General features: G+C 48.3%; 1 protein-coding gene across 1 annotated transcript in view; it reads left to right on the top strand.

Annotated features, from left to right (window-relative positions):
• Positions 1-2,917: 2,917 nt before the first annotated feature.
• The window catches only part of NAT8L (N-acetyltransferase 8 like), a 61,703-nt gene continuing 46,315 nt past the window's right edge, over positions 2,918-18,305 (top strand). Inside the window, exons 1-2 of the mRNA XM_069074212.1 lie at positions 2,918-3,512; positions 6,764-6,928. Of these exons, the coding sequence (XP_068930313.1) occupies positions 3,152-3,512; positions 6,764-6,928 (526 nt within the window). The 5' untranslated portion in view covers positions 2,918-3,151. The remainder of the gene's footprint in view (positions 3,513-6,763; positions 6,929-18,305) is intronic.

The following is an 18,305-nucleotide window of genomic DNA, read 5'->3' as shown; positions in this document are numbered from 1 at the left end:
TCAACATGGTACTATGGAGGCAAGGAGCACTCTGGGAGAGATGGAATTAAAACGTGTCGAGGGAACATCATCTAGACAAGGCCAAATCTCTGGGGTAAAGAGGATTTTTGAACTTTGCAAGACAGTCCAGAGGAAAGGGTCAGTCCCTGGTGCAACAGGGACCGGGATAAAGCCTAGGCACATCCAATACAATTACGTAGATTAACTTTCCTTGCAGCTCTCATGGGCAGAACCAAGACTAGAACACAATTTCTGTCCTGGGAGGTCCTGGTCTTGTATGTTGTATGTGGAGGAAATATAAATATCACTCCAGAACACTGACCTGGCTTTCTGTGGTTTCTGCAAAATCAAAATAACTGAGAAAAAAAGAAACCCAGAAGGGGTGACTCAAAACCCCAGAAGGGGTCTCTCGGTTTTTACTCACCCTCCTCCAGCCCAAACAAAACAAAACAACCAATTCCCACCATGCTCACCCTGGGAGTCAGAAGGCTTGAATTCTGACCCTGCGCCTTCCTACCAGCGTGACCTTGGACAAGTCCCTCGGTCCCAAGCTTCTGGGTCTCAGCCTCCTGCTCTCATTATAAGATTTCCTTCCAGCTCAGGGACCACCCTCGGGTTGGAGGAGGGCTGGGGGCTGTCCTTGGCAGACTAGGGTCTCCAGACCTTTCCATAACTTCTGAAGGCTGGGAGCACGATACTGCGACTCTGGCCCAAAGTCTCCCAGTCCCGCAGAGCGGGTCCCAACCCACTTCGGAGCCTCTAGCCAGGAATGGACCCCCTCTCTCTTTCCCTAGAGTGCAGAAAGGCTGGCGCAGGCGCCTTGGGCCCGACCCCACGTCTCTCCTCCCAGCCTCCCGCCCCGGCTCTCCGGCAGCGCCGGGGGCTGGGCGGGCAGTGCGGGACCGCGGGAGGCAGCCGCTGCTCCAGCCTAGAGACTGGGGCTGGGAGGAGGGGGAGGAAACCGCCCACTCATCCCTCTCCAGTCAGTAGCCCTCCCTCTCTCCTCCTCCTCCCCCAACTCCAGCGGCAATGCCCCAGCCCGGAGAATGGGCCACCTCATCGGGTACCTGCACTGAGGCAGCAAGGCGCATGCGTTCCTGGAGGGGTGGGGAGGGGCGCGGGGGCGGGAGGCAGTGGGCGGAGGCGGGGCCGGGGGCTCGGCTGCTGCTGGGGGGCAGTGGGAGGAGGAGGAGAAAGGAGAAGGGGAGCGAGAGGCTGGCCGGTTCAAACCGGGAGAAGGTTGAGTTTGGTCTATAAGAGGCAAGCCGAGGAGCAGGGCGAGAAGGAGGGAGGAGACTGGTCCGAACGAAGTACCTGGACGGCCTCAGGCCCAGGGGTAAACTTGAATTCAGCTGGTAGGGTCGGAACCCGGAATTGTGCCAGGGACCCGATGTTCGAGGCTGTGGGCTCTGATCCAACTGACAGGTTGCCATAAGGTCTGGGGTGCCCTGTCTACTGTTCAGGGAGTCTCCTAGAATCTCAGGCTTGGGTGATTAAAATAAAAGGAGGGATGGGTAGGGTGAGTCTACCTTTTATCCCTTGGAGAAATGGGGCTGCTTGGTCGGGTCGGCGCAGCAGGAGTGTTAAGTCGGGAGGGTGGGCTCATTAGCAAGGGCGCCCGACGCCCTGAAAGATGCCTTCTAGCCCTTTTTCCGACGCGCGCCCTTGGAGCGCCCCACCGCTGTGTGAATTCGCTTGTCCGGCGCTGCCTACCGACCTACCCCCCGGAGGGTGCTCTGCCAGCAGGACTGGTCGCTGCACTAAGCGAGTTTAGGCTCCGCACAGCCCGCTATTTCCCCACCTGGCCCAGCCCAAGCGGACTTTCCGAGCCCCTCCCACGGGAGAACAACCCTCGAGGAAGATCGAGCTCTGGTTTGCAAGCCGGAGCAAGACCTTCCCTTCCTGGGCTGGGGTTCCATCTCTGGAACCCTTAGGCTCCCAATCTCAACCTCTTTTATTTCGTCCCCGACGCGTTTGTCATAAGAACGTCAGATCTTGGGGATTCCATTCGCTATTGTTCACCCGCTGTAATCGAGGTGTATGTTTGTGGTTGGGTTGAGCTTAAGCCCAAGTGCTGCGCTAGGACTAAGACCCCAGGAGGTTCCATCCCCACCACGGTGGAGAGCGGACCGAGTAAACGGAAGACGTTAGGCTTGACAAAGGCTAACGGGAGAGCCCAGGAAAGGTTCTCAGATACCGAATCAGTCGCTGCAGCCCTTTCCACCTGTCCCTCCCCCCCCCCCCCCCCGGTGAATTACAAGTTCTCTAGAGGCCTTCCTTAAAACGAGCATCCAAAAATAGGGTGCGAACGCTCAAGTGCATCGAGTGATCTGACCTCCCCCCCCCCCCAGTCACTTCCTGAAAGGGGGGCTTCTCGGGCTGAGCAATGGAGTGCTCGGGACACGACCTTCAGATCAATCAACTTTTCTGTCAGGAAAGCACAGTCACCCAAAGTTGGGGGTGGGGGGAGACAGCGATTTTGGCAGACTGGGGCACGCCGCCTTATTTAACTTGCGCCAAGCGCAAGGCGTCCAGCGCTGGTTCAGGATTGTCGTCGCTGCCGCCACCTCACCCAAGACACACACAGCGAAACCCCAGCACGCTATTAAACTCAGTCTTTCTTGCCCCCTGCCTCAGCCCAAAGTAAGCCGGGACCACCATCGACAGCTTAGTGAGTGTTTTAGCGCCCCTCTGCAGGCCCCGAACCTAGAAGGGAAGGGAAGGGAAGCGAGGAGGAAAGAGGAGGGGGAGGGAGAATGACACACGCAAAACCGGAGAAAGGCACTGCTGTAGTAATTTGCAATCAAACGCCAAAGCGGGGGAGGTGTTTCTCTTCCCCACCCCTCGAGATCACATGGTGACCCTTCTTAGCCAATGCAATGGACGCTAGGACCCTGCGGGACCCCGGGATCCGAGATTGCACCGGCTCTGCCGCATTATAAATACTTCTCCAAAATGCACCGCTGTTCCTTTCTATCTTTCCAGCTGGTTCCATCCGTTTCGGGCTCATAAACGACCAACCACAGGCTTGGGGGGAGGGGGGGAAAGAAGAGCTCACTCACGGCATTCCTTTTAAAAGATATTTTAGTATTTAAGTTAATATTTATTTATTATTTTTTTGCACACCTAGTCTCTTTCCCGGCCAGTTTGCATGCATTGTCTGTCTCCCAAAATGGTTTGCGAGACGAAAATCGTGGCAGAAGATCATGACACCATCCCCGGCTCCAAGAAAGACACAGTGATCGTGTCCTCCTCCCAGATGTGGCCCTCGCTCTCAGGCGGCTCAGCGCCCTCCCCGGCGCCGCCGATGCCGCCCCCCAGCGCGGCGGCCGGTGAGGTGGCGGGTGAAGACGGTAAAAAGGACCACGTTTGCATCCGCGAGTTCCACCCTGCAGAGCAAGACACGGTGCGCCGCATCTTCTATGACGGCATCATGGAGAGAATCCCCAACACGGCGTTCCGGGGCCTGAAGCAGCAGCCTCGCACGCAGCTGATGTATGTGCTCCTGGCGTGTAAGTAGCCAATTTGTTCGCGCCACCTCCGTGGTGTGGGGTCCTAGGACGCAAGCATGGGATACAGAGGCCGTTCGTGGCCTCGATTAAAGGATCTGCCCTCCTTCCTTCCCATCCTCTCGTTTCCCGGGTCTGTATTTTTGGCGCAGATACTTCCAGAGCCCCACGCGCTACGCCTCCCTTCCTCGCCTCTCCCGCCGCAGAAGCAGCTAGAGATCCCGCAGTGTGCAAAAAACTCCCTCTGCATCCAGCCCCCGGAGCGCAGCACTCCACGAATGCATTCCGACTCCCCAGACACACACACACACACACACACACACACACACACAAACACACACACACTCTCTCTCACACGCGCACACCACACACGCACAATGCAGCCAGTCTATAAACGGACACATGCATATTCCCAGTTCTAGAAGAGGATGCACAATTTGTACACTCCCAGAGGAGTTAAAAACAATTAAGCCCAAGGGAGTCTTTTATATGCCGGGTATCTCGGTGGGGTTGGGGGGCGGGGGTTGTGGACGCATTTCCTCTTGACTGTGGGAGGCCTATCAGCCCCGTGGCTGATGGAGGGGAGGGGGCAGCCACGGGAGCTGCGGGGGACCCAGGGCCAGAGTGGGATGAATGGAGCTGCTTCTTGGCGTTCTCCCTCCCTCCCTCTTTCCATTCCTTCCACTCTCTCCGTCTTCCCCTCTACCCCGCCCTTCCTCGTCCCATTTTCCCCTTCTTCAGGGGTGCTGGACGCTCCAGCTCTCCTCAGTCCTAGAGCCCCTCCGCCCCAGGGAAACGGGATTCCACCGTAACCTAGAGACCAAGGTGCGGGTCGGGTTGCAAGCCCGGCTGGCGGGAGAGCTGGTGGAATTCTCTCCACCGCTTCCTGGGCAGGTCAGCTCGGGCTGGCTGAGTGCGGTACTGCCCAGGTCAAAGGCCTCCCTTCCGCTCTTATTCGCCAGCCCCTTGGTCCGAGGTGCAGGACCTTGCGGCTGCCCTGGGGCAGAATACCTGCCAGGTCTCCCCCTTCCTTGCCCTCTGCTGCGTGGGAGAAGCCTAGTTGTTTTTCTCTGTAGAATGGGTTTGTGGGGGTGGGGGTGGGACGGACAGTAAAGGGGTAGGGGGTCGGTTTGTCATTTTCTGTTGAATCGGCTGGCACTTGAAGCCCCTTCCAAGGTCCCCTGGCTGCCTTAATTTTGAGCACTTTCCAAAGCATGTTAGTTAGGTACCAGATTCTACTCAAGGAAAAGCCTGCCCTTTGCCTCCCTGCCTCTTCTCTCTCCTGTGTTCCTGACTCTTACCCTCTATCTCTTCTTCGTCCTATGTCTCCATTCTTCTTTCATAGTGTGACTCGTTTCCCCGTTCAGTATGTCTTCTTTCTTCATCTCTTCCATCACTTCTGCTACTTCCTTCACTCTTACTTTCTTCCCTCACCTCTCTCTCACCCTTTCCTCCCTACCCCCCTTTCCCTTTTTGGGTTTTGCTTTCTCATTTTCTCTCTCCTTTAACCACCCACCCACCCTTCTCTCTCTCTCTCTCTCCCCCCCCCGGTCCGGCTTTCACGCTCTTCTGACTTGGTTGGACTTGAACAGTACATTTGGGACAGGGAGAGATTGGAGCCCATGGTCCTTTTGCCTTGAAATGAGATGGGGGTGGTTAGCAAAGGTTGCAAGAGATGCTGAGGACGGTTGATAAGGGCAACCTTTGCTAACCACCCCCATCTCATTTCAAGGCAAAAGGACCATGGGCTCCAATCTCTCCCTGTCCCAAATGTACTGTTCAAGTCCAACCAAGTCAGAAGAGAGAGAGAGAGAGAGAGAGAGAGAGAGAGAGAGAGAGAGAAAGGAGGGAAAGAGATAGAGAAGGAGAGAGACAGAGAGAGGGAGAGAAAGAGAGAGAGAAACACAGAGAGACAGACAGATATAGAGAGAAAAAAGGAAGTCAGAGGGAGAGTATCCATTACTCCTAGATTCAGAAGAGACTAGGAGAAGGAGAATGGCAGCAGGACCTGGAAGGAATACTTAACCATTCTTGATTTTGAGTGCCCTCATATATCCCATTGGATATCTGTTTAGCTTACATGTAGAAATGCTGCAACACAGAATGACTGCTTAAGTCTGGGATAGGAGGTATACAAGGCAAGCTTCCAGGGGTTCACTAAACGGATTCTGGGAATGGCCCTTGGCCTTAAAGGTTAGTGATATGGGTCCCTCTCCCTTTACATTTATCTTTAGAATGACCTGATTTTCTTTATCAACAGAAGCTTGGGTATCTCTTGGCTGCTAGTCCCTCTGTACCTTGCCTCTACTTCTCCCCCTTCTCAACCCACCCACCAAACGCCTTAGGTGGGGGAAGAAGGCTCTGTGTAACCTAGCTGTGCCCAGCCTCACAGTTAGACTGATGGCAGTTTCCTTGTCTGTGTGGGATTTGGGATTTAGGAAATGTTCGTCAGTGTGAAGTACCCCAGAGCAGGAATCTGGCCTTGGTTGCAGTCAAGAAACTGAGGCTTCCTGCTTCCCTAACCTTGGCTCCTGCCTGCCTGCCTGATTCTCCCTCAGCATACCCATTGCTATGTACTTTGCCATTGCCATTTTTTAATTCCTCAACACCCCCCCCCCCCCCACACACACACATCGGGAGGCAGTCAGGAAAACTATATTGAAATCTTGGTGTTGACACGTTGGAACTATCATGTGAAAATGAGGGACTTGAACTAGATCCTTTCTTCTAGGTTTGAAATTCTGTGGCTCTTGGTCAGTCACTTAAACCTCTTTCTGCCTCAGTTTCCTAAGCTGCAAAATGGGACTATTGATACTTGCTCTACCCACCTTACAGTGCTGCTGTGAAGAAAGCCCTTTATACATATAGGGCCTTAGCTTTCCCATCTGGAAAGTGACTGATTGGACCTGAATGATCTTCTAGCTCTAAGTGCCCTTATCATGTAAGTCCCTTCACAATTCAGGGCCTCAAGTTCCCCAGTCAGTATAGTGGTAGAATCATGAGCTGTTTTTATTTGTGTCCCTAAAAGATGAAGAAAATGCATTTTTTCTCTCTCCAAACGCCTTCTTGCGATGGCCAGGACTAGCTGCTTTTCGATGTCCTGGTAAATTGGGCGATGGGATGGGGAAGGGAGGGAGGGAGTGGTCCCTGCCCTGCAGCAGCCAGCCAGGCTGTGCCGCCCCCTCTCCCCCCCACCCCCCACCCCCCAGACACTGGGTTTGCAGTCTTTCCTTTTCCTCCCTTCTCTTCCGCAGTGCTGTGCTTTGTACTGACCAGATGTCTGTTGCTCACCTGCTTCGTGCCTGTCTTCCTTCTGGCCATGAGGTATTACTACAGCCGGAAGGTGATCCTCACCTACCTGGAGTGCGCGTTGCACACAGACATGGCTGATATTGAGCAGTACTACATGAAGCCTCCAGGTGAGTATGGGGATGCCACAGCCATAGTGAGGCCACCCCTGGGAGTCCCTTCCGTGGCCAGTGCAAAGTGGGACCGAAATACTCCTCCTTGAAAAGATTCAAACAGAGAGCCCTCAGCCACATACAGATGGTTTGGGCTTCTTGAGACCATGAGATGTAGTGGAGAGATCTGAATGGCCTTGGGAGCAGGAGGCCTGGCTTGGAGTCCTATCCCTGTTACTCACGGATAACAAGGGAGCAAGCCACTCCCGAGCTCTGAGCCAAAGTTTGGTCATCTGTAAAATGGGGATAATCTTTGTGCCACCTGCCTCACTGGGTTGATTTGAGGAAAGTGCTTTGTAAACTTTAAAGTGTTATAGGTGTTTGAGCTTTCGTTCTTAGGCTCTCAGGAACAGCATTCCTAGGGCATGGGGCAGGAAAATGGGACAAACATGGAGCCTGGAGCTCTGTTGGGCTTCATAGAATATGCTCTTTGAAAGCAGAACTCACTGAGCTGGTCTTGGCTTGGGCCTTGTGTTTAAGAACCATGGAGGTATAGGCAGAGTTCTGGAAACCTAGGATTTGAAGCTTGGCTCTGCTACCTTTTGGTGTCCTTGGGCAAATCTCTTCTGCTCTCTTGGCCTCAGTTTCCTAATCTGTAAAATGAGTGGTTGGATCCAGATGATCTTTAAGGCGTCTTCCTACTCTACATCCTATTATCCCGTAAACCACTTTGATCATCAAGTTTCTCTGTCAGTATAATGAGAGGGTTGATGTAGATGGTCTCTGTGGCATCTTCCAGCTAAAGAAAGAGGGAGGGAATCGTAAGGGGGCAAAGCCTCTGGATGGTTGCTGTGTGAGTCAGGGAATGAATTCGGGCAAATCCGTTATTGTGATAGGTCAGAGCTGGTCAGGAGAGGCTTGTCAGAGAAGCAGAGCTAGCCGAGTGCCCCACCATGTCTGTTCTTCTCTTGGGGTTTCAGGTTCCATGATCTGTGGTTGTTTTTGACTGTCTCTGTCTCTTGGCAAGGTCTTTGCCAAAGGCCAGCACTGGGGCCTGGGTAGATATTAATTGCAAGGCTTCCTCTTCAGCCCTCATTGCCTGGATGTTTGCGGTTTTGGTGGAAAGGACAAGATGGGGCCACAGGAGACTGCAAGAGTGGTACAGGTATATATAGTGTCCTTGGTCTTTACAGCTCCAAATCTATGGACTTGGGAATCTGTGAGTTTGACACTCTGGAATAGACAGAGACCGATAGGTTTTCCTCAGGGCCCTGGGGCCAGGACAGTTGGCTCCAGTGTTTGTAGACGTTTTTTATTTTTGATGTTTTATTTTCTATTTCCCACAAATACTGTGAAGTTTAGGGAGAGCCATAAGGAAAGCAGGACAGCTGGAACTTTGCCCCAGGCCCCAGCACTTGGGGGGCTCCTTTTTCCCTGCTGTGGTCTAGATGCTGCCCTTCCTATAATTTTTGGTCTACAGCCAACCCATACCCCCTTAGGGGCTGGTGGGGAGAAGGCAGCTTAGGGAGAGGGTGAGGGAGTGGGGTTTCTGACAATGGAGTTTGGAGAACGCGGTAGGCTCTGCTCTGTCTAATGATGGGATCCATGGTGGGACCATTTCTCATTCCTAGCCAGCTCAACCCTAGCCTTTGCTAGTTCCTATCCTCCTCTGACCTCTCCACTGTGCCCTTTGGAAACCTCGTCTATTGTTTACAAGCTTCTCTTTATCCCTGGATCTCTTCTAGAATTCTTTCCAGCTTCTTGGTGCTTACTCGAGCTAGCTTTCTCCTGAAGACCTACCTCTCTTGGTAGCTTGGCAAGGCTGGCTGCTTCTTTTGGGCCTCTCTCATACAGAGCAGGAGGAAGAACTGCCATGTTCTTCACTGGTGATTTCCTATCTGCACCCCCCCTCCCTATCACTCAGCATCCCTTCACAAGTAGCATCTTTGAAAGTTTACTCTAGCCTGTCTGGATACTTGTTGCTGTGATATATGGACCCCCAGGTCACTTTCCCCTTTCTCAAATCACTTCAGTCCCTAGTTATTAGTCTTCTCCATCTCTCATCCTTCTTTGGCTTCTCCAGGCACTCCTTTGGTCTCTCCATCTTGGTCCTAGTAAACACATCTTTGGGAAATCTCAGCATCTTGCAAATTCATGATGCCTTGCTGCTCACACCTCATCAGTGCCTGATAATTGGAGGGCAGAGCCATAAACTCCTCTGTTGGAGGAGAGGGGCCAGGACAGACTCGTCCTCAGAGCTCTCATTTCCTGCTCCTCATTTCCCATCTGGCTGCATTCAATTTAGATAATTTTTAAAATCACGTGTCCACCATCCCCCCATCCCCCATCATGGATACCTCCTGTCTCCCCTCCTATCGTTTTAGTTTTCTTTTGTATGTTGTCATCCTCATTCAAATGAATGAAACTCCGTGAGGGCAAGGACTGTCTCTCTTTTTGTATTTGTATGCCCAGCATTTACCACAGTGCCTCACAGGTAGTGGGTGCTTAGGAAATGTTTTGTTGACAGCGACCTCATCTCTGCCCTTTTCAGACATCTTGGCCTTTCAGTTCTTCAGCCTCTCACCTTCCTGAATCTATTTCTAATCCGCCTTAACTCTGTATAGGAGTGATGGTGCCTTAGCCTCCTTCCTATCCCAGCTGGATCAGATTTGCCCTGGCTGATGGAATTTCTGGTTATACTTCTGGTTCTTTCTTGTGCAGAAGGGGCTTCCTTTGTTCTTTCTTGGTACTCCAGTTTTGCTGGCTTCCAATCTTTTTTCTCCACTGGCTTCCAGTCTTGTGTGTAATCTTTAAAGTTACACATATTTGATGAAACCAATGAGTAACCAGGATGTTTGGGGGATGGGGACTTTTGTTTAAATACGTTTTTCTGTTAATGATGGAATAACTCTCTGAAATCTTTCATCATCATTATTATTGTTGCTATGATTTTAAAAATAACTCACATTTCTATACTGTTTACAAAACTTTCCTCATTACACAACCCTATTAAGTCTGTAGGGAGAGCCTCGTTATACCCATTTTGCAGATGAGGAAACTGAGGCTTCGAGAGGAGAAACCCAGGGTCACATAGTGAATATCAGAGTCAGGATTTGAACCTACATCTCCTGACTCCAAGCCCAGTCCTCTGTCCCACTTATTAACTGAAAATCTTTCTCAAATGCCCAACTCCAAACAGTAGCAGCACAGTGTTATAGAAACGGCATTGGATAAGAAGTCAGGAGATCTGTGTTCAAGTCCTTGCTGTGTGACCTTGTGGAAATCCTTTTTTCTTTGGGCCTTGGTTTCCACTTCTGTTACAAGGGGGTAATACTACTTGGACCACAGCCATGAGAGTTGTGATGATCCAATGAGGTAACAGATTGAAAGGGACTCTTTTTTTTCAAAGAGCATAAGGGATAGAGTGATGGCCTCAAAGCTACAAAGGCCAGGGTTCAGGGTTCAGGTCTCGCCTCTGATACATACTGGCCGTGGGACCCTGGGCAAGTAACTTAATCTCTCAGCGCTCCAGACCCCTCCCTTATCCTTCCGCCCTAGCCCACAAGTCACAAAGACAGAATAACCCTGCACTGGTGGATCTAGGAGTTCCCTATACTGGTGAAATCCTAGGTCCAATTCCTATGCATACCCCCCTAGGAATGTGTTTGTTAACCAAAGTAAGTTATAGTCATTGGCAGACGCTCAGGGCCATGATCCTTTGTGCTAGCTCTCACTCTCTTGGTTTTGGGGGGTAGAGAAGAGTCTTTAATAAGGCTGCTTCTTTCAAGAAGCCTTCCCTGATGCCTTTTGTTCTCCGTAGACCTCACTGAACCCTTTGCTTGTACTTCCTGCGCACTCATTATGTATCATGTTTATGTGTGTGTGAGATCACCCCCTCCTTGACTGTGAGCCACCTGAGGGGAGGACCGTGTCATGTTCTCTTTTGTGTCCTTTGCAGTGCCCCCTCTCCAGGTCCTGCACATAGTACATGGTTAATTAACGTTTGTTGAAGATGAAGTTGGAGATGGGGAAAGTAGAGGAAACTGGGCTGAACGGAAATTCTCACTGCCCAGGCCTGTGGGTAGGGATGGAAATGTTGGAGGAGACTTGGCTGAATGTGAATTCTTAGTGCCCAGGCTTATGGATGGAGATGGAGAAGGTGTAGGAGACTGAGCACCATGAATTCCTTGAGGCTTAGGAGGCTCCTGGTGAGTTGGTTTACTTTTGCTCAATCCCTTATATGTACTTTTGTGTGTGTGTTTTGTGTGTGGTTTTCATCTTTTTCTTTTAAAAGTTGGAATTCCTCAAATTTTCATTTATTTGAGGGTTCTACTCAGCCAGATCTCCCTTTTTGTGGAGATTTTGCTTTGAAGGGGAGACAGTATGGTAGTGGATAATAGTTGGAAGGCTTGGATTCAAATACTACCAGTTACCCATTTGCAAGCTGTATCACCTTAGCCAGCCACCTTAACTCGTGGAGCATGAGTTTCCCCATCTGTCAAATGGGTGTAATAATCCCCCCACAGGACTATTGTTGGATCAAATGGGAGAATGGCTGTGAGACTGTGGCACGTATTTTTCTCCTGACATCCTTTGTCATCAAAGAAATGTGTGATTGAAAATAGAGGTGGGCTGGTCACTGGGTGAGAGCCATATCTGTGGAAAGCCCACAGGCTTCACTGGCATCTATTCAATGGCAAGATAATTCCTTCAGCACATCAGATGGATCCCCTCTCCTCCCCCACATCCTTCCCTGAGCAGACTTAAGAAGGACATAAACCAATGTCACACAGGATGGGCAGGCACGGGTATCTATCATCAGCACTGATAGAAGAAGTAACTACAGGGATGGCATCCTAGTTCCCTGAGACATCCAGCTGGCAAAATAGACAGAGCGCTAGACTTGAAATTGAGAAGATCCAAGTTCAGATCCTCCCTCAGACACTCAGCTATGTGACCCTGGGCAAAGCACTTAACCTCTCAGTTTCCTCATCTATAAAACGGGAATAATAATAACACCTATGTCCCCGGGGTCCTCATGAGGATCAAATAATGTCACATGTGGAACACTTTGTAAGCCTTATGAATCCTAGTTATTACTACTATCCACTGGAGTGTTTTTGTAGGGCTTTTAACATTCACAAAATCCTTTCTTCATGATCATCTCTTGTTGTTCAGCCCTATCTATGACTCCTTGTGACCCTGTGGACAATAGCAAGCCAGTCCTGTCCATGGAGTTTTCTTGGCAAAGATACTGAAATGGTTAGCCACTTCAGTTAATGGTTAGCCAACTCATTTTAGAGATGAGGAAACCGAGGCAAACAGGGTTAAGTGACTTGCCCAGGGTCACACAGCTAGGAAGTATCTGAGACCGGATTTGAGCTCAGGTCTTCCTGACTCTAGACCCAGTGGTCCACTGTGCCACCAGTTGCCTCCTGATGAGATAGGTCAGGCAAATATCATTTGCATTTGACAGAGGAGGAAATTAAGGTTCTGAGATGAGAAGATGAAGTATTTGTCCAAGGACCCCCAGGACTCAACTCAGGTCTTCAAAGATCAGTGCTCTTTCTTCTTTATCACAGGCTTGAAGTGTTATATACACACAAGCTAAATTGTTCTACCAGAAGGTACTTGCTGAAGACCATTCCCAGGACCATAGTGAAGATGGCATTGGCCTGATCACGAGCACACCCAGGGGCACCATAGCTCCAATGTCCAATTGCATTTCTATTATACCTGGACTACCTTTCCTTTATAGGCAGAGAGCAGTTTGGCACTGGGGAGTCAGAAGAGAAGCAGAAAGGGGCAGTTAATAAAGCGAGAAGCTTACAAGTGTATTTTTATTCATTGGCTGAGTATTGGTAGGAGAGAAGGTAGGAGTTATAAAGGAAAGGCAATTGGCTAGAATGAAAAGTTAAGCTTTACTTGGTAGTAATGAGAGCTGGGTTTGAATCCTCAGGTGTGACATTTAATTAGCTGTATGACTCTGGACAAAATAATTTTCTTCTCTGGGCCTTAGAATATTCATCTGCAAAATGGGAGGTATGATACCTGCATTTTATACTTTAGGAGTTTTGTAAGTCAAGCACTTTGATTTATGTCATAGTGTAATAGAATTGGAAACTCTTATTACTCTATACAGGCCTCTCTTTCTTAAATCTAATGTACCTGCATGTCCTCCCTGATGTCATGGTCCTCTTCAAGAATGAAGGACAAAGCAACAACAATCATGAAGGAAAGAGAAGCAGGACCTTGACCGGAATCAGGAGACCTGGGTCCATGTTCTGGTGGTACTAATCACTTGGTGATGTCTTGTGGAAGTATCTTTCTGGGCCAGAGTTTAAAATGAGAGGGTTGGACCAGTTGAACTATAAAGGGCCCTTCTAGTTCTGATAGTCTGTATTCTATGGGTCTATCTGGCCATGATTCTGGGAAAGGTCTTAAGGGGTCTGTTTGGCTTTTTTAAAACTTGGGAAAGACTTAGGGTTTTCTCCCTTTAGCATCTCCCTGCTAAGGGCTGAGAAGATCCTGGGGCTAAATACTGACCTACGGTATGGATTGCAGTGAATTAAATGCCTTTAATATGAAAGTGACCTTCACTAAGTGACTTGGTGGTTTCAGGATTCTGAGGAGGGGAGATCTGAGAATTAGAGGAGAGTCCTTGAAATTCTCTCTTCTCTTAGCTTTTCTGCTCCCTTTTCTGCCTCCTTGGCTAATTCACTGTGCCCCTTCCATATTGTTCTGTCCTCAGCACTCTTCTCTTTCCATACTTTCTCTCTGGGTGACCTCATCCCATCTTCTGGCTCTAATGATCACTTCTGTGCAGATGGTACCATACTCTTCCCTCAACTCGTGTTTTTTTTTTTTAATTCAATTTTTAATTTATTAATTTGTTTGTTTCCTTTTAGTTTACAGGATTCAATTCCACAATTCCTTGAATTTCACATTTTGTCCCCTTCCTTCCCCTTCCCCCCATGGCGTCTTATAATCAAGTATAGGATCTGTAAATACTTTCACATTATACAATGGTCAGGTTATAAGGATGGATTGTACCAGCTGAAATGAAAAATGGTAAAGAGGACATAAAATCAAATAAGAGAACGAAAAAGATCAGGTATTTTGCTTCCACCTGGATATAAATTTAGTTCTTTCTAGTTCTTTCTCTGGATGCACGTTTTTCTCTCCATCATGTGTCTTTTGGGATTGACTTATATCCCTGCATTGTTGAGAAGAGTCCAGTCTATCAAAGTTGGTCATCACACATACGCTGTGTCTGTAATTGTGTACAAATTCTTCCTGGTTCTACTCTTCTCACTCAGCATCAGTTCTTTTAAGCCTCTCCAGGTAAATATGAAGACCGCCTGCTCCCCGTTTCTTATAGCGCAATAATATTCCATAACATGCATATACCACAACTTGTTCAGCCATTCCCCAATTGATGGACACCCCCTTAATTTCCAATTCTTTGCCACAACAAAAAGAGCTGCTATAAACATTTTTGTACATATGGGTCTTTCTCCCATTTCTATGATCTCTTTGGGATATAACCCTAGGAGTGGTATTGCTGGATCAAAGGGTATGAAAGTATTTATAGCCCTTTGGGCATAGTTCCAGATTGCTTTCCAGAAAGGCTGGATCAGTTCACAACTCCACCAACAATGCATTAGTGTTCCAGTTTGCCCACATCCTCTCCATCATTTGTCATTTTCCTGTTTTGTCATCTTAGCCAATCTAACTGGTGAGATGTGGTACCTCAGAGCTCAACTCGTGTTTTTCATATGCTACTTATGGAGGAATGTCCTGCAGAAGAGGGGTCATACTTATTTTGTTTGGCCCTGGAAGGCAAAAACCAGAAACAGTGTGTGGAATTTGCAAAGAGATAGGTTTAGTCTTGGTTAGGAAAAACTTCCTAATAATTAGAGTTGCTATAAGTGAGAGAGCAGTTTCAGGAGTGTGGTACCTGGCATCAGAGAAGAGAGAGCTGACCATGGTCCCAAGGAGGAATTATCTCTAAGAGATGGGAACTGATGTGTGGAGAGGAATAGACCCAGGGAATGCAGCTAAGCTACTTCCACTCCAGGGGAAGGAATAGTGTAAGGATTCCAAGAAAGGAGGAAAGGAAAGACATTGGGGCCCTGACCTCATGTGTGCCTCACTATAATTTTGCTCCAAGTTTGTGCCTACTCTTCTTCCTAGGGCTGTGTGTATTTGTGGGAGAGGGTACCCCGGTTCATGGGAGTGGGTGGAAATTGTATAGAGGCTATTGGTCTTACTGCCTTTGCAATCTTAGTAAATACCTTTGTTTTAAGTTAATTGTGGCTGTTGGCTGACTGTTAATGGGAAGTACACTGGTGGGGGCTAGTGAGTTACAGTTTTAGGAGCGGGTACTCTTGAATCTTGAGGTAGTAGCCGCCCTCTAGGGAATATTTCAGAGAGGTTTCTAATCTCCCTTTCCAGGCTTCTCTCTCATTTCTTCCCTTCTATACAAACCGGTCTCATCTCATCTTCTTATGTTATGACTCTGTGACATCTCCAGGAATGTCTTTTACCTTTTCTTTGCCTCTTCTTTTTCTTGGATATTCTTGCATCCTTGGAATCCTTTGAAGCCCTTTTGATTTATGGCTTGGCTTAGGTGCCAACCCTTTCTTGGGTTCCCTTCTCCTCCCCCAGCAAAATATGGTTTCTCCCTTGCTCCTCTCACATTTTCAGTACATTTTTTCCTGAGTCAGATTTCATCACATTCCACCTTGAATTACCCTTGCCTGTGTACAATGTTGCATAATAAGAATAGCTGATGTTCATATAGCACTTTAAAGCCTACAAATGCTGCACATACAATAATATTAATAACAACAATAATAACTAATGTTTATATAGCATGTACTATGTGCCAGGCACTGTGCTAAGTTCTTTATGGATATGACCTTATTTGATCCTTACAACAACCCTGGGAATTGGGTGTTAGTATTATGCTCGTTTTACAGATGTGGAAACTGAGGCTAAGAGAGGTGAAGTATTTCACCCAGGGTCACACAGCTAGTAAGTGTCTCAGGTAGGATTTGAACTCAGGTCTTTCTAAGTCCAGTACTCTATCCACTATGCCACCAGCTGCCTCAGAGATATAGGATGCCATAAATGTGGGGTTTGATCTCAAGTCTCCCTGACTTTACTCTGTCTGTTGCTTTACTTAGCTTCCTACCTAGCAACATCCTCCCCTTAGGTTGTGGGCAGGCACTATGTTTTGTTTGGTCTTTGTGTCTGCATCTTTAGTGTCTAGCTAGAGGCTGTGCATGCAGTAGACACTGCCATATTGGTAAATATTGGTTGCCCTGAAAAGAGGGTCCATCCAGTAGACTATAGGCCTTCCTGTTTGATAGAGCTCAGTTCCTTTAGGAGGGTGATGTGAACTCACAGTTAAGTCAGTGTGAACAGATGTTAGCAGCCTGCCTTGAAACGGATCCGTACACCAAACACCTTCCCTTTCTACCACTGCTTCTTTGAAATGGAATTGAACAAGACCTTTGTGTGTTTTGGTTGGTTTAACGAATCCTTGTGTCTGAAAATGCCAGTGCCATGTGCTGGTGGCCAGGCCTCCAGCCTTAGCTTACCTGGATGTTGGTCACAGTGGGCTCTGTGGGTCATGGCTTGTCCTCTGCAAACTCAGGGAGGTCTTGGGATCAGTAACGATGCACAGGGTTGCAGTGAGGAGAGGGCTTTGTGAACCTGGAAGCACCACAGAAACGTGGCTCTTCTCAACCCAGAGCATCTCTAGCTTCCTCATTTAGAGCTGGGAGGGACCCAGCCCAGCCTCCACCTTTTATGTTTCTTTGGATGGTCACCACGGTCATCACCATGCTCATTTTACAGATGGGGAGAGACTAGTTATTATTAGCAGGCTTTTATATAGCCATTTGAAGCCTGTAGATCCACTGAGGGACATTCTTTACAACACTATAAGGGGCATGATGCAGAGATTATTATCCCCTTTTCCAGATGAGGAAATACACCCAGACAATAAGGTGAAGAAGTGATGGATCTGCAGGTTGAAGAACCCTCCCCCTATTTCTCTCTCTCTCCTTCTTTTTTCCTCCTTTTCTCCCTATCTCTCCCTTTCTCTCCCTCTCCCTTCCCCCATCTCTCCTCCATTTCTCTCTCCTGTCTCTCTCCCTCTCTCCCCTAGTCCTCTCTCTTGGTTTACCCCCTACTTGGCTGACCACACTGTCTCTGTCTTTTTCTGTCTCTCTCCCTTCCTCCCTCTTTCCCTCCATTTCTTCTCTCCTCTCTCATCTCTCTCCCCCCTCTCTCTCTCTCTCATATGTCCCTCCCTCTCTCATCTGTCTCTCCTTCCCTCTCTCTCTGTGTCTCTCTCCTCTCTGTCTCTCTCTCTCCCTCCCCTGTCTCTTACTCTTTCCCCATCTCTCTTCTTCTAGTTCTCTCTCCTTCCATCTCTCTTTCCTCTCTCCCCCTCTCCCTCCTCATCCCTTCTCTTTCCCCCTTTCTCCCCCCTCTGCTCACCCCATCTCTCTCTCTCCCTCTATCTCATTTTCCTCCATCTCTCTCCTCCTCTCTCTCTCCTCTCTTCCCCTCCCCCTTTCTTCCTCCATCTTCATTGCTCTCATATCTTCAACATGTCCCAGTCCCCTAGTTTCTGCTTTCAGACATGACCACATTTCTCCCATCAGATAGTATCTTCTTTGTGAAACCTTTCTTTCCTGGTCCCCTCAATTGCTGGGGTCCTTCTTCTCAAACTACCTGGACTTTATTAACTTTGTATTTATGCTGTAGAAATTTAAATACATCTTTGTGTTTCCTGTTAGAATGTAAGCTCATTGAGGGTAGGGATTGTTTCATCCTTTGTACTTGTAGCTATCATATTGACCAATTGGTAGCAATGTTGGGTCCAGAAACAGCCCAGGGCTCCTTTCTCTGCCGTACAAAAGAACAGATGGCAAATAACTTGGAAAACTACACATACGCACACGCTCTCTACATATATACACACATACACCTGCATGTATAAACACATATACACACATATGATGCATATATACACACATGAACACATATACATGTATATACACAATTTGTGTACATAAAATACATGTACACAAGATTTCTTTCTCTACACTACAAAAGGATGGGAAATAACTGGGAAACTATACATACATACACACATAATATACATATACATATACACACATACACATAAATATACACATATACATACACAAACAATGCATGCACACACATACACACATGCAAACACGTACACATATACCTGAACACACATATAAACACATACATACATACAGGATTCCTTTCTCTATTATACAAAAGAATAGTTAGGAAGTAACTCTGGAAACCCCCCCACATACATGTACACACACACATACAC

The sequence above is a fragment of the Petaurus breviceps genome, unplaced genomic scaffold (assembly GCF_028583685.1).
Source record: "Petaurus breviceps papuanus isolate PSGF00001 unplaced genomic scaffold, PetGlider_PUasm1.0 140, whole genome shotgun sequence".
Classification (NCBI taxonomy): Eukaryota; Metazoa; Chordata; class Mammalia; order Diprotodontia; family Petauridae; genus Petaurus; species Petaurus breviceps.
The sequence above is the reverse complement of the archived record's forward strand: the minus strand, read 5'-3'. Positions and strand labels throughout refer to the sequence as shown.